This window comes from Epargyreus clarus, unplaced genomic scaffold (assembly GCF_041222505.1).
Source record: "Epargyreus clarus isolate Ecla_fem2 unplaced genomic scaffold, WU_Ecla_fem_2.2 ptg000023l, whole genome shotgun sequence".
Lineage (NCBI taxonomy): Eukaryota > Metazoa > Arthropoda > Insecta > Lepidoptera > Hesperiidae > Epargyreus > Epargyreus clarus.
The window spans coordinates 10458459-10486425 of record NW_027332230.1 but is presented as its reverse complement, the minus strand read 5'-3'; the positions used below and the strand labels follow the sequence as shown (position 1 = coordinate 10486425).

General features: G+C 39.2%; 1 protein-coding gene across 1 annotated transcript in view; it reads right to left on the bottom strand.

The window, feature by feature from the left end:
* Positions 1-27967, bottom strand: part of LOC140751606 (zeta-sarcoglycan) — a 52949-nt gene that overhangs the window by 11107 nt on the left and 13875 nt on the right. Inside the window, exons 3-4 of the mRNA XM_073085574.1 lie at positions 7256-7481; positions 6068-6257 (exon numbers count right to left, since the gene is read on the bottom strand). Coding sequence (XP_072941675.1) covers positions 6068-6257; positions 7256-7481 — 416 coding nt within the window. The remainder of the gene's footprint in view (positions 1-6067; positions 6258-7255; positions 7482-27967) is intronic.

Sequence of the window (27967 nt, the reverse complement as noted above, 5' to 3'; positions counted from 1 at the left end):
TCCTGACCGACCTGGCAGGCACAGAGCCAGACCTCTCCTGGTTCTGCTATACGCCGCGCGAGAACCGCCCCACCAAGGTGGCTGTGTGGGGATTGCCGGCGGATACGAACCCGGAGAGAGTTTGCGGGGCGCTCAGGGCGCTTGGGTTTCCGGTACGCTTCGGGACGTATATCCCACCGAGGCGAGGACGCCCGGGTTGCACGTTTCACGTGCAAATGGACCACTTGGGCCAGGAGGAGCTCGCCCGCCTTTACAGGGTGGACGAGCTACTTAACATGCCGGGGGTGGTTGTCGAGGCGTGGAGGGGCCGAGGCGGCCCGGCCCAGTGCCACCGCTGCCAAGGCTTCGGCCACGCCTCGTACAACTGCTTCAAGCGGCCGAAGTGTGTCCGTTGCGCGCAGGGGCACGCAACCCGGGACTGTCCCTTACCGCGCGATGCCCAAGCCAAGTGCGCCAACTGCCATGGACCGCACATGGCCAATGATAGGCGATGTGCGGTTCTTAGGAGAGTGGCGCGGGCTAAAAGCATCGCGCTACCACCACCAATTCCCGGCCCTCGTCAACAGCGGGGCGCCGCACCCGCTCCGGCGCCCCCAGCTAGGAGCCGTGCGCCGCCTACCGCAGTGGGGCCCTCAGTGCGGCATGTGGAGGAGTATGAACCCGCGGCCGGTGCATCTCTAATGGCACCGGCGAGGCGCCCGACGTCTGCTAAGCGTAAAAGGCATAACAGGCGTCGGAACGCCGCGCGTCTTAGGAACCAGAGGGAGACCCGGCGGGTACCCCTCGCCGAGTCGACCCCCCAGCCGATGGAGACCGAACACCAGGCTCCAGAGACGCACCCGGCCGCGGGGCCAGCCCCCACTCCGGCGGTGGAGCCGGCCCGGGTACAGGTAATACCTGAGTCCGCGCCGGCCCTACAGCCGCGACAGCCCGCTCCGCGCCCCCGCCGTGCCCAACTCCCGGCCCAGCCTGTCGTCGAGGAGGGCACCGGCCGCAGGAGACCGCAGAGGCGGCTAAGGATTGAGGAACCGGAGGAGCGACCAACACCCCGCCCCCGTCAGACCACAACACCGGTCGCCGTTGCGCGGCCCTTTCGTGCCCTCGGGCTTGACACGCCCGCAGATGCCCTTGTCACAGCAGTGCAGTCCATCTGCGAGGCAGTGGCCCGGCACCCGGACTTGGTTGCGGCCGTGCAGCGGATCGTCTCAGACGTCCTCGGGGTCCAGTGCAGCGTCCCTCAGGGTGCTGTACTGGAATCCGGGCGGCGTCACTAGACACCTGCAAGCGCTGCGTGGTCTCGTACAGGCGCAGGACATTCACGTCGTGCTCCTGGGCGAGACCAAGCTGCGTGCAGGCCTCAATCTAAGGCTACCTAATTACCACGTGTACCGGCGTGACGAACAGACGCCCGCGGGATTTCCCTTTAGGGGAACCGCGGTTGCGGTTCGACACGACTTGGTACACGAGGAATTGCCACACCCGCCGTTCACCCACACGCGCTCCATAGGGGTAGCGTTGAGTGCGGCGGGAAGGGACCTGCGACTCTATGCGGCGTATCGCCCGCCAGGTCCCCAATTTGACCCGCAGGACATCTCGAACATCATGGATGGTGGTGCTCCGACCTTGGTGGCTGGTGACCTCAACGCCAAGCACTTGGCTTGGGGGTCCAGAGTCATCAGTCCCGTGGGACGGAAGCTGTATGAAGACTCCGAGGCTAAAGGCTATGAGGTACAGGGTCCTGAGGCCCCTACCCATATCCCCTCGGACGAGTCCCACCGCCCAGATGTCCTGGACATCATACTCCACAAGGATCTCGCGTGTCCAGTCCATGTGGAGGTGTTGTATGACCTGGACACACAACACCTGCCCATATTGGTCGTTCTTGGCCTTGGGGCGGCGTGTGTGGAACCCCCCAGACTCCGCAGCAAGACGGACTGGGATAAGTTTAAAAATACTTTAAATTCCATTAAGTTTAGCGGCTCGCTCTCCTCCGCCGGGGGGGTCGAAGCCGCCACCGAGGCGGTTCAAACCTCAATTATTAATGCCCTGGCGGCTTCGACTTCGCAGTCCCCTGTGGAGACGGGCCGCTGCAGTACACCACTCCCAGTCCGTCTTAGCGAAATGCTCGCTAAGAAGCGTAAGCTGCGCGAGCTCTGGGCGCGCACACGTTGTCCCCGGGTCAAGCGCGACCTGAATGCGTTGGCCGAGCGGCTGTCTGCTGAGATGGCGGAGCTGCGAGGGGCCACCTGGGAGATGAGAATCGACCAGGCTGGCGAGTCGCAAACGTCTCTCCATCATCTTAATAGACAGCTGACTCGCGCTAAGGTCCCCGTCACCCCTCTCCTAGATGGCGGGGGGAGGCGGGTCCACGCAGCGAAGGACCGCGCGGAGATACTTGCGGAGTATATGGAAGAGCAGTTCTCGCCCCATCCACCCGCACAGTCAGCCTCCGCGCATCACGAGGATGTAGGGCGTAGAGTAGGGGACCTCCTTAGGGACCCGACACCGGCACTCGAAGGGATCGAGTTTATCTCTCCCACTGAGGTAAGGAAGGCGGCCTTACGTCTACCAAGGCGTAAGGCCCCAGGTCACGACGGGATCCCCAACGCGGCGCTAGGTATGCTGTCCAGAGGGGCCCTTGTCTCATTGACTCGGGTCTTTAACGCCATCCTACGCACAGGCCATTTCCCGACCATCTGGAAATTAGGGAAGGTAATCGTCCTCCCGAAACCGGGGAAAGACCGCCGTCTCCCGGGTAACTACCGCCCCATAACCCTGCTATCAACCACAGCCAAGCTGTTCGAGAGACTGGCGTTGAAACGACTGCGTCCGTTCCTTACTATAAGGGACGAGCAGTTCGGGTTCCGCGCCGGTCACTCCACAACGCTGCAGCTCACGCGGGTTATTCATCATTTAGCATCCGAGCTCAACTACGGCCGTCACACGGTTGGCGTCTTTCTCGATATCGAGAAGGCGTTCGACCGCGTATGGCATGAGGGGCTCATATGCAAAATGATGAATACACCTGCCCCGGCGACGCTGATACGGTTGATAGCATCGTTTCTAAGTGAGCGGCAGTTCTACATTTCGGTTGAGGGCGTCGCCTCAGACCCTAGGCCCATACGTGCGGGGGTGCCGCAGGGCAGCTGCCTCTCTCCGTGGCTCTATGCTCTGTATACCAACGACGCCCCCACTCTCCAAGGTCACCTGGAAGACTGGGAGCGCGACGTTATGCTCGCGTTGTTCGCAGATGACAGTGCGTACTTCGCGTCGTCCCGCCGAGCGGACTTAGCTGCACGGAGAATGCAGCGTCTGCTCGACTTACTACCTATGTGGCTGGATAAGTGGCGCATGGCTGTCAATGTCGGAAAGACAGTCGCAATACTTTTCAGCCGCAAGCGTATCATGCCGGCTCCGCTGAGGCTCCGTGACACGGAGGTAGCTTGGCAGCCAATAGTTAAATACCTAGGATGTAACATCGATCGCTCGTTGCATATGATCCCGCAGGTGGAACAATCGATCCACCAGGCCCGAGCGGCCCGAGCGATGCTCCGACCGGTGCTTACATCCAGGTTACCGTTAAGGACGAAACTAGGGATCTACAAGACCTACATTCGTTCACGACTTACCTACGCGGCGCCGGCATGGTACGCGTTGGTATCTAGGTCGCAACGCCAGCGTCTCCAGGCCCAGCAGAACCTGGCCCTGCGAGCAATCGTGGGGGCGGGTCGCTACGTCAGGAACGAAGTGGTGTGGCGCGACCTCAAGATCGAAACGGTCGAGGAGTTTGTGGTCCGCCTCGCACGCTCAATGTATGAGCGGGCGGAGGCAGGACCATACTCCCATTTAAAGGGGTTCGCGCCCCTACACGATCGACCACCTACGGGGCGCCCGCTCCCGCGGGAGCTCCCAGGGCTGGCGACCCCCGACCACCAGGGGGCCGACCGTCCGCTCGGTACAACGACGCGATAATTACCGAATCACCCCCTCAACAGGGGGATGATAGACATTTTTAATATTTGTTCATTATTTTATTATGTTTTAAATAACATTATACTATTATGAATAAATATCAAGAATCCGGGGGGTATTTACCACCTGAGAATCTGCCCGGGCAAAGAGGGTATCCTCGAGACCCGAAATTCCTGCCCACCGCCCTTATGTTGTCATTGCCGCAATATATGTGCGCCCGGAGGGTAAGACGTCCCAGCGATAGATAGGCCTTAGCATGGTCTCAGCAGAGAAGAATACGAAGAAGACTCCTGAAGAAGAAGAAGACTCCCGAAGAAGAAGAAGACTCCTGAAGAAGAAGAAGACTCCTGGAGAAGAAGAAGACTACTGGGGAAGAAGAAGGAAAATCTGAAGACGGAAGCGTTCCTGCGCAAGAAGAGGAAGTAGGGGTTAGGTCGGGATAGGGAAGAGGCTTTGGCTGGCCTACACTCTTGTTTCTATTGCACGTCAATTATTGTTTCTATTGCACGTCACCCCTTCCCCGCACCTCCCCTCTCTACGGCACGGGACAGGCGCAACTCCCCGACGCGACGACTATCACTACGAGCGGGCTTCCGGCGCCGGACGGAAGAAGGCCGTCCGTACAACATCACGCCCGCACCCCTATACGGTCGCAGGTTAGGTGGCGGCGTGGCATACCACCACACCGCCGAACACAGCGCCCCGCGACAACAGTACTGTATGAAAACGGCGCTATAGTGTTAGTTCTACGCGAAAATCAGATATCTCTTTCTCTTTATTTTATTTATTACACGTATGTTTCAAGTCCAAGGTTCGATTACGTAAAAGCAAAAAGAGCATTGGTCCAACGTTCAAAGCTATAGATATATTCTTCTATGTCCGTACATTAGTCTTTGTGGGTTCAAACCCTTGCTAACCCTTCTAGATTGCTAAGCCTATGGGGTTTCAAAATTATATTCCGGTTAAACATCTCTGTGATGTATTAGTGATCTTGCCTAAGTCGATCTTTTGTCTATGATAGCGATGTCGAACAATCGATAGTTACACTATCGATAGTTGATCTCGAAAATTAGGATATCGATAGGACTATATATCGACACAACCGATACTACCGGTAATATTGTTTTGTTAATACTATACTTGTTATGTTAATTCTATCGATACTATTGCAGATCATTAATAATATTAAGATTTTGCTACTATCGATACAATCGATAGTATCGGTTGTGTCGATACTATCGATAGTCCAATCGATATTCTCACTATTGCCACACTATCGATAAACTATCAATAGTCTATCGATAGTAGCATATCGAGCGGCATCACTAGTCACAACATTTTAAATACAAAGTATAATAAACCGAATATTTACGTTAGTAAAACAACGACTGTTTGAGTTTATTTCAAACAACAACGTCTTATCGCTTTACATTCATTTTTAACATTTAAACTCACCAAAATCTTTCTCGGAAAAGTTGGCTAACAAACGGCGAACATCGCAACAAAATTTGTTCAGCGGATTTTAAGATTATCCCGGAAAACAAACGCCTACAAGTACGCTAGGAAATTCACTGCTACACTGTTGCTCCAGTTTAGTTATGCCAGCAATACTTATTAAAACAGAATTTAGGATCTGAGTGAAACAAAGGGGAGATTTAAAAACAATTGTTCCTGTTTGCGACGCTATTTATAATGTAGGATTATTGTTTTCATATTTATTTTTAATATGTTATATTATAATAGAGAAAACTTTTGTGTTTTATGGGCTATCGCACATGTATTGCATTTTTAAGATGGTGTCATATTTTAAAATCGCAAATTGATCACTTTTTAACACCCTTTTATTAGTATGTATATATGCTTGTGGGTTTGTGTGTAACTCTCCTTTGGAATAAGAGCAAGTGACTTATGACTGTTAGTATATATCCAACTTATATAAGAACACACTTTAAGTGTGTTCGTTAGCTAAGCAGGCTAAGGCGCGGGTCTTTGCTGAAGTTCCCCGCGATTCATCGGTCGTGGGTTCTAATCCACGGTGAAAAAAATATATTGTCGCTTTTTTTTTAATTTCTAAAAGTTATAAGATAAAGCTTACCTAAGAATAACCGGCTCTGTAGTAACCCATGATAGTCCCGAGTTAGCACAGTGAAGTTCCTTGATGACTCGATTGAGATGGGCTGTCCTCGGCGAGACTTGATGCTGGATGCGAATAAGGAATCCAACATCAAAGCTTGGCCTAGCAGCTGCAACCCTCCTGGGACGATACGTAGCTGGCCCATTCCTTCCTACATGAGAAAAAATATTTATTATGTTAAACAGAAACAAACAAATATTCAAAGATAAATATTTCTTAAAATAGTGTACTAAACTAATTACATATCGACTAAATCATATAAAAATATCATTCTTACTGCTTGTTTACAATTCTGTTATAATGACTAATATTTAAAACTTTATGTTAGTTATAATAAGTAACAAAAACTGGGTTATTGAGTAAAATACAAAATAGACGCTATTCAAGGGTGTATGCAGTTCACAATATTATATATAACGGCGCGGGCTATTATTTTAAATTAATTTTAGTTAATTTTGAGTTGAAGCTATTTAATCTTATTTTATGATTTCCATTCAAATTACTTCATAAACAATTATTTTAGTAGACTATATTTTTGGAGCGGGTAACTCCGGATGGGGTTGCAAGTGTCGCCTTTTTGTTATAAGAACTATGATTATTGTTTCGTTTCTGAGAGTGAGTTGACAATTGACGTTGATGGCGTGTGGACTTGTAAATCCATCGGCTCCGAATTTATTATTTTCTTGTGTGCTTCTTTGTTGGAACCGAAAGCAGTTGTTGCACTATGAAGGAACGCCATCTGGCATTTCTATATCGGTCAGACGCGAGGCTCGGCGATCTGACATATATACCTATAGATTTTGGCAATATAGCGTGTCTTGTATAATATGGAAATTAATATGGTAAAAAGGTGCAATTTCCTCATTAGGTAAAATGTAATTTACTTTTTTACTATTACCGCACAAAATATATAAATATATAATTATACCGCGCTAAAAAGTGGCTTATTTTTAAGACTATTACCACGCAAGACATATAATTATACCGCAAATATAACAATTATATTACTTACCGAATTGAAATCCAACACTTTGAGAACCCAAAGCGTAAGCGCCAGATTGATTATCATCATGAACATGAGCGCCACCACCCAAATGTAGAGACATTTTTTTATAATTATTATTAATAAACAAATATGATATGTCTTACCGAATTGAAATCCAACACTTTGAGAACCCAAAGTGTAAGCGCCAGATTGATTATCATCATGATCATGAGCGCCATCACCAAAATGTAGAGACATTTCTTCCGCCAGCCGTAAATACCAACTTTGAATTGGCTATTATAACTGTTTCTGATCGAATCCGCTTTTGTGTCGCGACTGGCATTGTTGTTTAGAATTGGCTCTGGAGTGATTTTGTCAGCATATGGGATCCTGCGAAAAATAGCATTATGTCAAATGACAGTTCCATTTTTGAACAATCGAGTTTTTACAAGTTTTTATAACTTTAACTCCGGTTGTGTTGGATTTTTCATAAAAGTCCACTTTGGCAGTGGTGTTATACTTTAGACCTCATTTATGCCCAAATACTTTATTTTTTTTTAATTACAACGTGAATTAACTTAATTATTAACACCGTAAAACAACTGCGAAGACATGGGCTGTGACGCTCAAACATATTGAACACAAAAAATCCAAGAAATAATCATTCAAATTCAATGTAAGTCAAATTGAAAGAATCCCATTAATATATACGTGTGAAACTGTGTACATACAGGTGAAGCTAATACCTATAAAGCGTGTAGAAATATTATTCTGATAGTCGGTAGATATAAATGAACCCTGTTTAATATATTTGTTATTATGTACATGCATAACATTAAATTACATTGAATCTAAACCACAATAGGTTAGTTAAATGGTTAATATATTTTCCAAGCCTCATTAATTTGTAAAACAGTGCGAATTTAAGCACCGAACAATTAATTAAATAAAATGTATGATTGTAAAAATGGTTCTACACAATGTTACATTTTGTACGAAACTTAGGATACACTGTTCAAATACAGACGAAATTGTAACATAACCTACATACGAAACCAAATATTCTTGGGTGAACGGGGTCTATGGCATTATTCTAAAAAGATAGTCTTGACACAGTGAAATTTTTCGCTACAACGACGGGTGCTTACACCGAAGCGTTGTTTGAAACACATTTCACTTGCATAAATCATAACTTTATTTCCTCTAGCCCTACGGATCGCGGCGAATCCAGCTTTATGTCGCGTACCAGTCCTGTGCCCATCTTATAAAGATATTATTATTCAAATGTATTTACGATCGTCAAAACTACGTCCTATATTTTTATGAGTGTTTCGTACATTGTTTTCTTTGTTCTTTTTTCAATATACTCTCTAGGCGTGGATTCAATGTGATAGGTTGACGAAAGTAATATTATTTATAAAGTAAGATATTTTACAAGTAGAATATAAGGTATAGTCCGCGCCAAAATGATAGTCCGCTCCGAAGTTGTTGCGAGCAGGTGTAGTCATACAATTTTCTATGGCGATGCGTTTCATTTCTATATTGAGAGCGGACTAGCAGTTTTACGCGGACTATACCATGTATAATTTGAAACATTAAACTCACACATCATTATTAGCTTGATATTAATCTTCTAAGGAAATTCACATAGCGGTGAAATTTAACCTCAGTTGAATGTAAAGCGGTCTTCAGTAACGTATTATGGTCAGCACCGACAATTTTAGCACGAGTATAATATAGTACGAGGAACTATCTTGCAGTAATAAAATAGGTACCCTACTATATTATTCACGTTTACAGGCAAGTAGTAAAGTTGAATTCGTGCAGCTTTGTTTTTTACAATTTGAATTTACTTTTGCAGGTCGACCGGCGGGCGCCGGGCGACTAGCAATCCCGTGCGTATTAACGACAGTAAAATTGTATGTTTTACTTCAAAAACTGTATTTTATTTTTACCGTTATATCAAAATTAGTAAGTTACTCTTTACTTATTTACTTAGGTTGAAATTGCATCTTAGATTTATTAAAGTTATTTATATATTGAATTATTAAACTTAATTGTTACTATAACGGAGAAGGAACATCGCGACGTAACCAAAACGCCTGAGAGTTATTTAGAAAAAGTTGCGTGAAGTCTACTAGTCTGCAATTGAGCGGTGAAATGTGATCTAAGCTACTCTTGCTCCCAGCCGTGCTAAAGGTTGACGACGAATATCAAAATATTCTTTAATCGATCACTGTTACAACAAGCGCCTGTTGTGTTACACTCTGATCCGGTAGTAGTTTAAGAGAAATATTGTACCTGACAATTTGTAAGTGCCGTCGTTGGCCTATACAAAATAAATATATTTCATTTCATTTCATATATTTCATATCATTTCACTACGTTCTACCCGGATCATCGCTCGTATTTTACTAAGAAACCTAAAATATTTTCATATTAAAAAGCACCTAATTATGTAATTCACTAATTTAACTATCTTGTAGTGGATGTAAGAGTATCAGTAAAATTTGTTTAGCTAATTCCAATTATTTTGTACGTTGGGGACCCAACGAACCGACTAATATATTAAACTGCTTTTGGTGTTCAGATGTTTTCCCAATTCGATTTAATTTCTTTGTTTTGTTACCTTGGGTATATTCTTTAAATGTACAATTCTAAAGACATACAGAGAAAGAACCATTACCGGTATCCGTAGACTGGTCACCGTTGCAGCGAGGGTCATAAATTTACAAGGATTTGAACGCGACAGCAACACTGCGCACTGAAAAATACCGGCTTGTGGTCTAGCTGTGAGATGTAAGGACATTGTTTGGTAGTATTTGGTACTTGCGTTCAAATACCTTGCTCTAGAAATACCTGGGAACTCGATATCGTCACTTGCTTTAACGGTGATGGAAAACATCACGAGTAAATCTGAGATTTGTTTAAAAAAAATCCAACGATGTGTGAAGTCGACCTATTTGCACTAGGCCTGCGTGGAATTCCCACCCTTTAGACCCTACTTATACTAAAAAGAGAGCTGTGTCCAGTAGCAGAATGGTAATGGGTTTAAAAGGATATAACTTAAAGATGTTATGCTAATAAACACCGAACTGAATACAATATTGAAACCGAATACTTTTAAACAAAACACAATATTCATCAAATTATGTAACTACATGGAGTGTACATTACTATTTGTGTTGTTGTGGGACTTTATTATTCAAATTTCTTTTTGTAAACTGTGCTTCGTAAGCAGTGGCAATTTTCATATTTAGTAAATATAAAATGAATAAAATAAGCTTTAATATAATTTAAATTCTAAATGAAAATAATTAAAAGTAGTTTCTGAACAGAACGATCTGATATGGCTTGCTGAAAAACTCAACTGTGATACCAAATCTGTCTTCAATGGTGGTTGAATCGTGTATTTTTTGTGTCCGTGTTTCCCCGAGGCTTGTCTGAATGCAAACATTATATGGAGTTGTTGGAACGAGTGTCTCTCGGATCGGGCGTAATCCTAATACAATAAGAGCGGAGGCTTTCGGGGAAATTTTGAGCGAACATTCAATTCCTAACCTCCCAAAGCTTATTCTGTTGAGTGAGATACACGCGAATATTCATAGAAATGGTATCGACCTTATCTTTACTAGGTTCCAAAATAGAATATTGCAACGTTAAAACAATGTTATATTCATTGGTTATATTTTTTTAGATAACAGCAGTTTAAATTAAGATTAAAATTCAGAAGATACGATTTCTATTTATTTATTTACTTTATAAGTCTTTGTAAACCGTAAAATGACAGAAGATAATCATTAAAGGTATTGCCATATAATAAATCTTATTGTTAAAATAAATGTATAGAATCAAATGTGGATGACATGATAACTTTAGACTAAATAGAATTAAAATTACTTATCTTAACTTTACTTGTTAAAATATGTGTCCATAAGTATAACAAAGTTTATAACGTAACAAAATGTAATTTGTAAAAATTTACATAAGTCTTCCGAGCCACAACTTTGGTCTGTACAACGCTTAAAGTTTTCTTTCCGTATTATAATTACTACGGAGAGAAGTTGTATTATTACAGCACCGCTGTAGAAAGTACAGTCACGGAGTTCTCCTGAATTATACAGTTTCAATAGAGTTAACAATAAAATAAATATTGTCTGTCCTTTTACAGTAAAAAGAAAACCGTCTGTGGAAACGCGAAAGCGTTCGCCGTGCACTTTATCTCCCGGTCCACTCCTCCAACACGTTTGGAGGGTTTATGTAGCATTAGAAACCAATTACAACAATTATATTGGGCTCTTACAAGCTTTTTATCGGAATCAAATAAGAGGAGATTTAAGTATTACTTGAACTTCAATAAACGTTTCTTTGAAATTAAGAACAAATCTTATTTTTGACATCATCATTATCTACTTTAGTTTTCAATTGATATTATTTAATTAATACGAAAGGTAAGAAATATTGCGATTATTATTTACGCCGAGCTCGCCACTAAACCGAGATGACATTAAATACATAATGGAGATAAAAGGTATAAATGGGGTGGGATCTAATAAATTCTCCGTGCGGAAGCGTAAACGATGTACGTAGTCGGGCACGTAGCGTTTCGTAGCGGCGTAGCTCGTAGCCCGTAGCCGCTCTACGGAGGGCGCGTGCCGCAAATGAGGCATATTAATCATCACCATCACGGCAAGTCGACTTCTGAGCGTCTTCCGCTGCCAGATATGCTTTAATAGGACAATCTATTCTTTTTACAAAAATGTTCGCGGATAACTTAAGCTGCTTTTGAAGGAAAATCCTTTTGCATCTGACTTTGGATTCATTTTGTGTTCGTATTTATTTGTCAATGTTTTTTTTATACTATAGAAGTACCGGCGAGCATGCAGTCCACATAATGGTAGGTGGCTACTGCCACCCATGGACATCTGTAATCTACCTCAGATAGGATAAGATAATCCTACCTGCGGTCGGCCACAGATGCTCCGCTACTCCTGACGACTAAGCTGGAAAGTTTTGAAAATTCAGCGGTTAACACAGTTGTAATAAGTGTGGCGTTGGTGCCGCCACAGTCGAACCACAAAGGGTTCTACCACCTTTAATATTGGAGTATATATTATATATTCTTTTTATAGTGGAGTGGTAACGGTAATTCATCTCATGGTAAGTCACTGGAGCTTGGACATCTGTATCTCAATCCATATAAAAAAGGGGTTCTACTTGCAATCAATCAACAAATGAGCCACTCCTGAGAACGTCGCTTCATACGCATGTCGGTCAGAATAAAAAACCTTCCCGCAAAACGATTAAACTATTTCAACCAAGATGATGTAACCAGTACTACTTCTCTCACCTTCAGGTGTTTCAAATTAATGCAATCAAAATGTACATAATATAAATTTCATCAAGCGCTATTGATAACTTGTTTCAAACACTTATGCAGTTGAATTCGTTGAAAAAGCACTTTAAAGCTTAACAACCCTCGGTATGCTGTTTAATGTTGTTACGCTATATTACTCGTATAGCGTGACGTGATTACTGACGTTTTATATGAAAACCGAGGTAGAATAGTCGAGTAGCGAGTGCTAATTGAGCGTTTCACCGCGCCGCCGCTGGAATGCGCGGCCGTTGCACATTCGTTAGCAATATTCCACTAACGAACCAAACTAATAGCCATTAAGTTGAATAACGTAGCACTTTGCGCTTCGAACATACACTAGTGACACATGATTCCTGATTTGTACATAATATTGCCTCGCGACAGCACTCGTCGGCATAAGAGCGGAAGCGCGGTTCGGTTATAATTAGCAACAGCGTTCGGTTCAAGTGGCATTGTTATTTGCAATTTGTTGTTTATGTAACGTTTGCATTGGTTTTGTCATAGAATAAAAACTTTAAGAGATTCTGTATACATTTACATTTGCATTATTATACGATTTCTAATTAGTTGTTTAGTGTAATATTTTATGGCACCGTTGCAATAAGAACTTTTTGCGATCTTTACACCTTTTAACTATAAAAGTACTTATACGCCGTGTGTTACTTATTAAAATGCTGTTATTTACGAATAAAATGTAATACAGAAATTACCAAATTACGATAAAAAATATGATTAGGATTTAGCATCAATTTCAGCGAAATATTTTTGATATTATAAAAAGATAAATCTTATATATAAAATTCTCGTGTCACAATGTTAGTTACCGTACTCCTCCGAAACGGCTTTACCGATTTTCACCAAATTTTATATGCATATTCAGTAGGCCTGAGAATTGGCTACTATCTATTTTTCATACCCGTAAGTGATAAGCGTTGTTCACCCTTAACATTTTTTAAGCTATTGCATAGCTTTTATCGCGGGCTTTGAGCGCGGCGACCGAATCGAGAAATTTCGTAACGAAAATAAGTAACACCTTTCAACAACTCGGTTGCCTGGAGACTTGATATCCAACTATCAAGTCTCCAGGCAACCGAGTTGTTGACTGTCAATAGAAAAATATGGATATAATTGAATAAAGTATTATTTTACATTCCTTATTATTTTATTTGATATTGGCGACGAGATGTCGAATGAACTAAAAAAACAATAAGGAAATACGAGCCAATTACGTGGGTTAATGAAACGAACCGAAAATTACATTTCGGGAATAGAAAAAATTGACATTGAAGAAATAAATATACGACTGAATTCTTTACAAGAAAATTTGAACAAATTCTACGCGATTCAAGAAAAAATTGAATGGCTTACAGAAGAAGAAAATTTAGAAGAGGAAATAAAATACAGGTACGAATTTGAAGAAATATATACAAAGCTAAAATTTAAATTTTTGAATGTACAAAAAGAAAATAATCGGCTAATACCTGAATGTTCTTTTATATCAGCAAGAGCGGAAGTTTATTTGATAAACTGTTAACTGTCAAGGCACGCTTGAGACGTACACCTAATACAAAAGAGTTATCACCTTATCAGTTAATGTTCGGCAGAGAGGTAAGAACCTATATGCATGCCTTATTTAAGAAATCCGCCCCACTATCCAGATTACATTACAATGCACCGCCAACGCAGGAGTTCGGACAAGATGATAAGGTACAAGTCCGCAGTTACACCAACCCAAGAGTTAAATGGGAGTTCGGAGTCGTCATCCGAAGATAAGGTAGACTCCATTATGAAGTCAGAACTGAAAATGGCATACTGGTGCGCCGTCACCTTGACCAAATGCTGCCGGCGCCCCTGGTGGTGTAAGTGAAAATAGCGGTGGAGGACTGTTGGATATCAAGTCTCCAGGCAACCGAGTTGTTGACTGTCAATAGAAAAATATGGATATAATTGAATAAAGTATTATTTTACATTCCTTATTATTTTATTTGATAACCTTAATTCGTCAACTTGAACACAGATGGCAGTAATACACATTTTTTTATAATCCGTGCAGAAATCTTAAAATTGCGTGAAGTATATTTTATATTCCCATTATAAAATTATATTACCATAATATCAAAATAATATGTTTTATCAAAATAAGCTATGTTGAATTCTGGATTGATAAAATAACGTAAAAGAGTGTTTGTTATTTTTAAACGTACAATTACAACTGACAGACTTGACAGCACAAAATCAAAACGCCATTATGATTTATGGTACAAATAATTTGTGTACAAAGTGTTTTATATATGAATAAACAAAGTGCATTTATTATTGAAAAATGCGATGTACCTGTAACATTCGGCTAAATGCCACAGGCACATCGCATTGATCCATTTATATTGCTGGTTGTTAATACTTTACGTCACTTATTAAATACTTTTCTATTTTATATTTTAGAATGTTCAGTCTTGCTTGGAGTTATGAAATGTCAGCTGATATTTGCAATGTCTTATATAATGGAGATATGATAAAATAGTGGATAAAGATGTATTAATGTAAATGTTGATGATTATGGAAGAATATATTGTATTTCTGGAATTCCTTCTGAGCGTTTTCATAGCATAAAAAATGCTATGCAATAGCTTTACCGCGGCAGTCTCAGAGTGCCACACGTATTTTTTTTATTTATGTGGCAACACAACGTTTGCTGGGTCAGCTAGTAGTAGTAGTAGTAGCTAACATAAGTAGCTCGAGATCGACAAACACGTAAACATCTTAACAAAAAAATAAAAAAAAACCTACATGTGTTACAAAATAAAAATATGAAACACTTTTTTTATAATATAAGAGTAGCAGACGAGCATGCAGTCCACCTGATGGTAAGTGGCTACTGCCGCCCATGGACATCTGTAATCAACCCCAGATAGGATTAGATATTCCTACCTGAGGTCGGCCACAGATGCGCCGCTACCCCTGAGGACTAAGCTGGAACGCCTCGGAAAAGTCTGTCTCCCTCACCACACCCTTCAAACCGGAACACAGCAGCGCCTAACACTGCTGTTATTAGGTAGAAATAGGTGTGGCGGTGGTGCCGCCGGAGTCGAACCACAAGGGGTTCTACCACCTTCAAAACACTTGTACATGTTGTACACTTGTACATGTTTTTGAATAAATAAATATGAAACGAGCCTATAGTAGTAGGACCAGTGATTGCATGCCACAAATGCAACGCAGCGGCCATTACGCGGCGCATAAATCAAGTGTATTGAAATCTCCTTCCTCCTTCGTGCCGACGAACCATCGCACCGAGACGGATTTTGAACTACCCTGCCAAACCCTAACAAACTATGGCCCTGTTATACATACAGCCTTTCGTGCTAAAGGTCCAGGTTCGAATCCCGAGGTCCACAATCACACTTTACACCACTTTTTAACCGACTCATAACATTTGAGGGTGGTAGAACCCTTTGTGGTTCGACTCCGGCGGCACCACTGCCACCCCTATCTGCCTAATAACTGCAGTGTAAGCGCTGCTGGGTTTTGGTTCGAAGGGTTGTGGTTTGTGGTAAGGGAGACATACTTATCAGAGGCGTTCCAGCTTAGTCCTCAAGGGTAGCGGCGTATCTATGGCCGGCCTCAGATAGGAATATCTAATCCTATCTGAGGTTGATTACAGATGTTCATGGGCGGCAATAGCCACTTACCATCAGGTGGAGTGCATGCTCGTCTGCCATATTATATTAAAAAAAAATTGTAGATACATTTTCGATATGGGTAGTTAAATAAGAATTTTCATGATAGGGTCCATAGGGAAGGTCTATGTCCAGTAATAGATTTTTTAAAGCGGTAATCCATGTATGGACCATTCTAAATAGATTGCGTTCAATACTTTTAATACGATGCAATGAACCGAACAAAGTGGCTTTTGACAACGACTTTTACATGCATTTTACGTAGTCAAGTTCGCGCCGAATTGAGTCTCGCTCAATATTTCCGTCCGCTTGACTACGATATAAGTGACACGACACGACTGTCCAACTTGCAGATAGAATACGCTAAAATACTTTTGCATCGTCACAGAAATAATAATTGTCAAAAAGTGGTTTATATTACATTTTTTACGATTGGGGAGAGTAATGTTTTACAAGCGTATCTATGTATGTCGCATTCTTTGGGCATTCCTGCAGCTATAACGACTTGGCGAATTTTACATAATACGAAAAACGCAAATTAAGGGAGGCCTACATCCAGTAATCTTTAAAGGCCGCGATTCCGTATAGACTGTTCTAAATATACTACATTCGATACATTTATTAATACGATGCAAAAAATAAAAAAGTAGCTTTTGACAACGACTTTTACATGCATTTTACGTAGTCAAGTTCGCGCCGCCCTGAGTCTCACTCAATATTTCCGTCCGCTTGACTACGATATAAGTGACACGACACGACTGTCCAACCTGCAGACAGAATACGCTAAAAATACTTTTGCATGGTTACAGAAATATTTATTGTCAAAAAGTGTTTTTATTAAATTTTTTGTACGACTATGATGGGTAATATTTTTCGTGCATATGTATGTACTTTTTTTATAATATGAAAGCAGCGGCGAATATGCAGTTCATCTGATGGTATGTGGTAGCCGCACATGGACATCTGTAATCCACCTCCGATAAGATTAGATTCCTACTTAAGATCGGACACAGACGCGCCGCCACCCCACAAGGCTTAGGTAGAATGCCTCGGAAAAGTATGTCAACCTTACCACACCCTTCAAACCTAAACACAACAGCGCTTAACAATGCTGTTATTTCGAAAATCAGTGTGAGATTTAAACAAATGCAACCTTACATCATTGCAAAAAACTTCAACAAAACAATTAATTAACAAACGCATTAAATTTTTAATATCCCGTTGTTATAATGGCTTTATTGCGTTTATAGTGTCGCTGTGTACCAAATAACTCGGCCACAGATTCCGTCGGTTTACAACTGTGTTTAACACTAGTTTTAGCTATTCAAACACGTATGAAACCGAGTGACATGTTGTTTCACAGTCGCATATGAATTTGGAAAGTCGTATGTCCTGATTAGTGGGATTTAACATTTATTTTGCAGCGTTTATTAACTGTATTTATGTTGTAGAAGTTGGTTTATAATATTTTATGTAAATTAGTCTTTTAGTTAATTGCGCATGTAACAGTAATAAAAAGCTTATTATTAAGTAATATTATTTCTTGATTGCGTAGTGGTTACAACTCAGCCTCTCAATCGGAGGTCCGAGGTTACAATATCTTCGAATTTTTCGAATTTTACCATATAATTCACACCACAAATTTAAAATTATAATAAACACTGAATTACACAAACTTGTCTTAAGAATACAATATTTTTTTCATTTTCTGATATACTAGATCACAAGCGAAATTCATAAACTTATTAGGAATGATTAAGTCATAGTGACCCGTAATGGCCAATGAAGTCAACACCGTCCTCAGTGGAAATAATGAAACGATAAAGTGAAAATAGCTTGCGACTTAACCGGCATAAATAAGAAAACGCTAATATAATATTAAAAGTTAACTACCCACACACAATCACAATTATTTTGAATAAACTATCAGTCGCACCGATTCAAATTAAGTTTGATAACTCGTGTGACAAGACATAGCTGTGTACAGAGATATGGTGCAACGAATAGGCACAGGGCGTTATGTTCGGGTTAATACCTCGCCTGAGAGACACGTCGGCCGGCTCAGCGAAACGTCAAAGGCAAATTGAAAATTAATTTATGCTTGCAAAATTTCGTATAAAGCCCGCACAGATTGCCAATGTGTGACACGATACTTCATGTTCAAAGGATATGGAAATACAACACGTATTTGAAACGGAAAGTGATTTTATGTATGTTTCATATGTGGGTTTTATAACTAAATGTGATTTGAAAGTATTGCGGAAAATTTAAGGGCATTTTTTTTCAATTCAAAAAGAATTTTAAGAAGCGTTTGACCTTTTTCGTTGTAACATTAGTGTTATTTTAAAAGAAAAAAGTAATTAAAATTATCATTACAATCGAATTACAATTATATACGTAGACGATTGGATAAACGAAAAATTATGCCACTGATATACATTCATTGTTGTTCTCCGAGAATTGATAGGACTAGATAGAATGTATGTTTCATATGTGGGTTTTATAACTAAATGTGATTTGAAAGTATTGCGGAAAATTTAAGGGCATTTTTTTCAATTCAAAAAGAATTTTAAGAAGCGTTTGACCTTTTTCGTTGTAACATTAGTGTTATTTTAAAAGAAAAAAGTAATTAAAATTAACATTACAACCGAATTACAATTATATACGTAGACGATTGGATAAACGAAAAATTATGCCACTGATATACATTCATTATTGTTCTCTGGGAATTGATAGGAATAGATAGACCTAAATTTAAAATATGAACCATATGATGATATAGTTCCAGGCAATTTTATAAACACAATCTTTCCATTACTCCAGCAGAGTACGAAGAATTTAGGTCATAGTCCACCATGGTGCTTAAGTGTGGATTAATACAACTCATGCATCTTTGCGAACATTTGAAACTTGGCCCAGATTTAGAAAGACATTAACCATAGTTCTAAATTATAGTTCTCATTTTAATGTAGACACAAATAGAATAAATGCCACTACGAGTTTAGCGACTTGTCTAGGCACACAAGTACTATGGAAAGTCTTCGTGATAGGATAAAGGATTAGGAAAATAAAAGTCATATGCCAGAGTGATACATCGTCCAATGAGTATTCAGTGCTCATCGGTCATTTGATAAGTAATGGGTATAGGAAGAACACGTATTATTGATCTTAACGAAGCACATGAAATCCCTCAGCAAGAAGTCCTCTTTAATTAACAAAATGATACTTGTTTCGTATTTTTTTATTATATAGGAGTAATAGACGAGCATACAGTGCGCCTAATAGTAAGTGGCTACTGACGTTCATGGACATCTGTAATCAACCCCAGATAAGATTATATTCCTATCCGAGGTTCGTCATAGATACGCCGCATTCCCTGCAGACTAAGCTGAAATGCCTCGGAAAAGTATGTCTACCTTATGCACAAATCACATTCATGTATAATATGTTAGCAACATGAAACCTGAACAGTAGTTCGCTTGTTTCTTCTACCACAATACCTTAAAGTCATCGTGACGTAACTTCGTTCATTAATGTACTAAGTAGTTGTAATATCACTAACTGTGCGTAAGCTAACCAGTTCAGTCCTTGGAACGACATGTAGTAATGTAATATGTATTCAATTTATTGTCACAAATGTTTCATGAACTGTTATATTTATATATCTTCTTCCTTTTACTTACTAATCGGAAATACTGTCCTTATCGGAACTTTTGTAAACTTTAGGTACTAAGGTTATTTTGAGGTTATTTTGTTTTAAAATTATGCGTCTTTACAATTTAATGTGCACTACAGTAATAAAAATAATAAAATAAAGAGTTTCTTAATTATTTTAATCTTTACACGATATATAATAATTTGTGGTGTTACAATATCTATTGATTATATAAAGAAAATATACATGAAAATATGCTCGTATGCAGGCAATTCTAAAAAAAGGTGTCTTCGGGTCGATCACAGTTAACTTACCTAATGAATAAATTGGAACGACTCACGTAAGAATAGCTACCTTACCACACAGTTTCTAAAAGCAGAATACTGCAGCGTAAATATTATAGTAGAAGATCCGAAGCTAAATCGAACTGGACCGAGCTGATAATAGAATGAAATTCATTTTATAACGAAATTAGTACATTGGGTAATACATTAAAAATGGGTTTGCTAAAAAAATCCTGGACAGGATAATTTTAATTATTTTTTGAAAAATTAATTTTCATTTTGCAGACAACCCTATATCAACGTGTTCACAATAAAACAGCGCTTCTACTGATATAAAATTTTATCTATTATCATCATGAGTGAAAGTAGTTGCCAGCGAAATACCTGTTTATACCTGACAACCCAGTAGTTCGTCCACGTAAATAATAGGCAACCCAAAGCCTGCACATTCTGTATGTTTTTAACATTCACTCAGAATAGAATTTTCTTATTATCTTGACGTTGCAAAATTTAATTTTCAATTAAATTTTAATTTTTCAAAAAATAATTAAAATTATCCTGTCCAGGATTTTTTTAGCAAACCCATTTTTAATGTATTACCCAATGTACTAATTTCATTATAAAATGAGTTTCATTCTATTATCAGCTCGGTCCAGTTCGATTTAGCTTCGGATCTTAGACCATTACAGTTGAAACAAAAATAAACTTGGATGTCAGTAGAGTCACAAAATACTGTCAAAAGTTTGTATAAAATGTTCACCTATTCATAAAAATAAACGATATACTTCATTAGTTATGTAAGTTAGTATTATGTTTTTCGCCTCAAGAAAAAAGAAAGATAATATTTTTTGTCGACTTCGAAAAAGCAGGAGTGTGGTCAACTGTATGTATTTCTTTTATCTACAATATTTCAACGACGTATTTACTCGTACAACATAAAGAGGTCATATAAAGTGCTACAGACACATCACACTGATTCATATACAAACCGTATAATTGCTGGTTATATTTTTCTACTATATTTTTGGAATAGTCCGTCTTACTTTGCTTATGAAATGCAATGCGATTTTTGCAATGTCTTATGTAAAGGAAGTGTGATAAATTAGCGGATAAAGATGAATTATTATATATGTTGATGATTCTGGAAGCATATATTGTTATTGGAAGCCCTTCTAAGCGTTTTTAGCATATAGAAATGCTATTATATATTTGATTGCCTTAGTTCCAAACATAATGCCTCAAAGACACCACCACTGGTACCACGTAACTCCAGGTGCGCTCTGTCAAAAACTTTAATGATGAAAGGAACTTGTTGCGATGTACATAATAAATTTCTGTTTTACAATTTACATTGAAGTCAAGTCATGTGCAATCCGAATATACATAGAATTCACATTAGAATTTTTGTAGTGACGTGATCGCCATTGACACAGAAATTGACGGGTACATAAAAATGTAATCCTGGCTAGAAATCTAATTTTATCATTGGATATCTGCCTGACCGAGGATCGAACCCGGAACCCTCTGTTTGTCAGAATGATTAGTCCGATATGCTATGTTGGCCGTGAAATAGATGCAATACTCTTTATTGCACATTCGTTAAACTTAACAATAATATTCAGGACAGGGCTTTAAAAACATTTTTAATCATGACATAAAAGTAACATAGAGATCAAGCCTTAAACCATAATCCCTTCGCTGCGCTTTGGGCAAAATGAACGTGATTCTCGTGTTAAGGGCATCAGAGCTGAACGCACTCCGGAGGGTTCGTAGAAAGAGTCGTAAATACTCACGACGCCGCTCACTTATAAATTAGGATCATAAAGCAGTTGCCGAAGTTTGTTGGCGGCACGACGACCATAAAATAACGCTCACGCCTCAGAGGGAACGTCTGCTACCCCTTGCGATCTTTCAATTTGCCCGGATCGCTGTAATGAGACGTAATTTCACACCCACCCCACTTATATGACATGTATTCGAAACATCTATCCGTGTGAAGTACAAGAAATCAGTGGTTTACAAGGTAGGTTTTATTTCTTGAATGCTTTCTTATGTGTATGTTAATGACAGTGTTTGTAGTAATAGGTTTTTGGTAGATTAACTTGGACGAATAGAATTACAATATAACACATGTTTTGGAAGTAAATCATAATAATACTTAATTAATTTCAATAACAATACGATTATACACAAATTAACGCATATTTAGACTCATCTAATTAATTATTATAATAAACGGTAATATCGTAATGGTATACCTACGGCAACCAAAGGTGGAAGAACATTTTGTGGTTCGACTCCGGCGGCACTACCGCTACACCTATTTCTCTCTCATAATAGCAGTGTTAAACGCTGCTGTATTCTGGTAAGGGAAACATACTCTTCCGAGGCGTTCCAGCTTTATCGTCAGGAGTAGCGGCGCATCTGTGGCCGATCTCAGGTAAGAATATCTAATCCTATTTGGTGTTGATTACAGATGACCGTGGGCAGCAGTAGCCACTTACCATCAGGTGGCCTGCATGCTCGTCTGCTACTCCTATATTATAAACAAAAAAATAATTTAAAAAATAAAAATAAACAAAAATATGTGATCGTGTATTAAAAATAGAACGGAAAGAGAGATATTCGTAATTAATTTCCTTTTATATCAAAGCGGTAGTAGGTAATCGAAAACTGCTGATCATGATTATTGGTATAATACTAGAAGTAACCATACACCCGATAAGTAAAAACGGAGCCGCAGGTAATTTTCATGTTAATTACAATTTATTACGTACATGAGTAGTTCCATCAAATTAGTTATGTTCGTGTTGTGAAAATAATATTATTTAAGAGCATAATGGCGCAACATTAATTCAGTTTCGACGATGAAATATGTTGTTCACACATTGGTGTCCGCAAAAATTACTGACCGATGATGCCAATTAATCTATGCCATGTATTTAAAACGCTAAAGCAAATAATAGTAAGTAAGCCAATTACATTATAAGCACTAATTATTTTGCTGTGTTATATGCAAATGAGTTTAATTCGTTGCGAAGTATTTTATTACAAAACATTTTTATTAAATAATAAGAACCAAACAAGCATGCAGTTCACCTGATTGTAAGGCCACTGCAGCCCACGAAGAGCTGTAACAAACGCAGATAGGATTGGAATCTACGTAAGGTCGGCCACAGTCACATCGTTACCTCGTATAAGTCTCTCCTTTATCAAAAGCTTGAAAAAAACACTGCACCGCCTGACGCTGCTGTTATAAGACAGAATTAGACGCGGTGGTGCCTCCAGAATGTACCACGAAGTGTTGTATTATCTCATTTCTGTTATCTAAATATATATAACTCAAAGGTGACTGACTGACATAGTGATCTATCAACGCACAGCCCAAACCACTGGACTGATCGGGCTGAAATTTGGCATGCAAGTAGATGCCATGACGTAGGCATCCGCTAAGAAAGGATTTTGATCAGTTCTACCCCCAAGGGGATAAAATAGGGGATGAAAGTTTGTATAAATCTTCTTTGTTAATAATATTACTTCGTAACGCGAGCGAAGCCGCGGGCAATAGCTCGTACTAGTATAAAGTTGCTAAGAAAATACTATTAAAATGTATAAGTATAAATGTTAACTTTTATTTCATAAAACTCAAATACACCAATTATTTGAAACTATGAATAAGTATGAGACCTATTACTTAACGAGCCTTTTGATGGTTCTCCATCCATACTCCTTAAACATTTAGCAACATACTGTCGAACAGAACAATCATGGTATAGGAAGATAGCTGTATAGTATATACATTATAGATGTCAATGTAACTAGATATAACAACTCTACATAACAGGACATATTTTTCGGCGGATTGATTTAATTAGTTATAGTAAACACTTTGAACAAAACATCGTAAGTGAAATTTTTGGCGTTAACAACGATACTACCCGTTCATCTTTTTAAAGTATTCTGCTGAATATCAACCTACTTTAAAACTGACAATGCCTTGATGAACACGCTTTGGGTTTAAATCATTTTAATACTCATAGTTTCAAGGCAGCTAATTGGGACAATGCTCAAAAATTCGCCAATATGTCAAAAGTACAGAACAGATAATGAAATGCGAATTTCATTAAATTGCCGCTGACATTTGCAAAAGGCCAATACATAATAGCATTACGAATTAATGAGACGTGTTTAAACTTCTCTCCGTATTCCAATAATGAACGAATGACAATTAAACTGCAATTTAAAAAATCAATTCAAACATTAGGCGTCTGAAAACCGCTCGATTTGATGTCAGTTTAAGTATTGCTGTTGTGACTCGCGGAAAAATTACTGTTTGGATAAAGCTGATGAAAGCCAGACTCAGAGCAGTACCCATACCATGATTTTTTACGTTTTGACAAATATGACTGTTTTGGTATTTGTTTACGTATTTGCCCACGATTTCCAATCAGCGCCCCTGGCGGATTGTATCAGAACTATAGTGTCAGTATCGTAACATTAAATGTCTAAATTGACAAAATGACGCTTTATGTTTTGTCTCTCCTTTTTGCGAACACGTGAGTTGACTTGAGCATTTACTTATTGTTACTGGATACCTACCAAACGTTCCTCGAGACATTTTCCTTCGCTCTTAAAAGTGACCTTACTTTATTAGTACTTTAAGTGTATTACACACCAACGTAGGTATTAAGATCAATATTTCGAAATTATAAAAACGTTGAATTGCCAATTGACGTCCTTCTGCCAGCAAATCGCTTAGAATTAATTCGGGAAGGCGAGTAAGCCGCAGACTTTACCCCAACACTTGAAGTTAGTTCAAGCAAAGTTGCCCCGGGCGCATTCCACTCATAAAGTCGGTACGACCACTTTTAAGTGCATCTAAGAATATGAACATTTCATAAATGCAATTCTTACTTACGGACTTCAAGGGTAAGAAACTCTTGGATAAGTTCAATGGACTAAACCATTTGGAAAGATATATTTTTATTGAATGATCTAGCAATTTTTGATGTTTATTACATTTTTCAGTTGTGTCATCAGTCGGTAAGTCGGTAAGGTCAACTAACTCCTTTTATAAGCAATATGACGATTTTGTGGATACAATTCTTATAATCCTGTAACTAGATCGAGTAAGGATATCTTCTTTCTTCTTCAATATATAAGTATTGTTTACTGTTGACTGTAGAGTGTCGTATGAAATAACTAGAACTTTGTTGTTTGTTGAGTGGCGTAGGACATAACTATAACTTTGTTATTTCATCATTTTGCTTTTTGCTGAATACTCTATACCTATAAAAATATGTATATACTTACATTTCTTGTTTAGCTTAATGTTTTTGTATTATATAATAAAAAATGAGCAACCAAAAACCTAATGCACACAATATTAACCATATTAAACCTAACATTACTTATAAATAAAACTAAAAAATCTGTATTGTTCATCTCCAGCTCTAAAGTAAATGCGGTTAAGGAAAAGCATTACATTCCCCGACACGCCTACCATACGCAAGTGGTCCACAATCGAAGGAGCAGGAAGGTATGTGTAAATTATTCAGTCGATACGAAGCTGGCTCCCGCGGGCTTTGAACAGAATACCAACATCTGATCCGTGATTGCGCACGATAAATCTTTATCAATCCCTATATCCGATCACATATAATTTTAAGGGATTTAGTTTCTCTTTTTTTTTGGGAAAATGCACATTGCGCTGTATTTTTTATGTGCTTAAAGCACACTACAACATACTTAAAAACAAATATAAGTAGATGTCGTCAAAACAGATGTCGTCGACAAGCTATTTCTGTCCCACTGCTGGGTAAGGGTCTTCTCTCCAAATTAGAAGGATTAAGCCATAGTTTACCAGGCTAGCCAATTTCGCATTAGTAAAGTTCCATACCTTCGGGAACTTTTTAAAAATCTGTCAGATATACAGATTTTCTCACTATGTTCTTCATTCATCGTTAAAGAAAGTGAAATTTATTTTCTAAACATGATAATACAGATGTAATGGGTAGAGAATTTACACGGTAACTTCCACATTCTTTTTCAGTCTTATATTTTTCTATTTTACAACTTTTTTCACTCAATAGTTCTGTCCTAGTCTCTGATCGGTTTCAATAAAATATATAAGTATTGTCCAATTGATTATTTGACAAATTAATTATGACACACATATATCCCACAGTGTATACTAAAACAGTTACATCAATCCACCCACAATATCCAAGCAATCCATCCAAAATACATAACCTACAATTAATACGTTTGCAAAATTGTTAATAATCCCATATTCATTGTACATCTTTTATTAAATACGAACAAGTAAGGTTTGTTAACGAAGACTTACATTACTCGCAATCTTGACCCATAAAGTCAACCTAAGTGTGATTAAAATCTAAGTTACTCGAGTTAATTTTACAACTACATTTTAAACTCTTGTTGACTGCTACGTACTACTTGTCCTACGTTATTTACTGTACAGTCTTTTAATCTATTTGGTCCTTTAATTTTTATATTATTTGTAGAAAGAAGGAGAAAGAAAGGACCTGCAATGCGCTGTCTATTTTCCCTCTGGACTGTATATAGGTTTCTTAAAGCTTTGCTTCTGTTCCACTTCCTTCTGTTCTGTTCAGTAGCATTGATGCTGGTGAGAATAAGATGGCACAGAATCTCGTTTGTGCTACTTGTGCACAGCTACAGGGATCCCTTCTGAGTTCATTTGGGTATGCTAAGAGTCTAGAAGAATTTTGGTCCGAATTTTGGAACTGCTCCTGACAAGTTTTCTTTACCATTCCTACAATATTGACGGAATGGAGAAATTGAGGATATTCGGTAATGACACTATTCTTTTCAACGAAATTCCTTATACCGTTGAAAAGCTTTTAATTCTTGATTAGTAGACAACGTACATCACTTAGGTTCACTTTCAATATCCTGGCAAAAAGAGTGAAGCCATAAGGAAGATTAACATTTTTATAGACAGACAGAAAGACGGATACAAAGTACACTCCTTAAAAAGGAGCAAACCAAATTCAAATTGAAAAATAATTAAAATGGATTTATATGTATATTAAACTAAAAAGTTATTGTGATTAAAAGTATAGCAATAGCATGACACAGTTCACGGATATCGCCGGCAGATAATGAGCCGCGCGTAACGGCGATACCGCGTATTGTCCCCTTTATTATCGCCGCCTGATTGCTTGTTCTAAAATGACTAGTGTTCTGCCCTGTGCTTAATGAAAATATTTCGGTCCAAATTGCGGAACGGCTCCTGACAAGTTTCTCTTACCGTTCCTACAATATTGACGGGAAGGAAGAAAGTGAGGATATTCGGTAATGACACTACTATTTTCAACGAAATTTCTTATAACGTTGATAATTTTATAATACTTCATTAGTAGACAACGTACAAGTACGTCCCTACCTTTTACTTCTAAAATCCTGACAACATCAGTAAATCCATAAGACACATTACTTATAGAAAGGAAGACAAATAGACAAAGTACACTACTTAAAAACAAGCAAACCAATTTCAAAACGAAAATTTATTTAAGTACATTACTCTGTGAGTATATTATGTATATTAAACTAAAAGTTATTGTGATTAAAAGTATAGCAATAGCATGACACAGTTCCCGGATATCGCCGGCAGATAATGAGCCGCGCGTAACAGCGACACCGCGTATTGTCCCCTTTATTATCGCTGCCTGATTGCTTGTTCTAAAATGACTAGTGTTCTGCCCTGTGCTTTATAAAGATATTTCGGCCCAAATTGCGGAACAGCTCTTGACAAGTTTCTCTTACCGTTCCTACAATATTGACGGGAAGGGAGAAAGTGAGGATATATGGAAATTACACTACTGACATCATTATTTTCA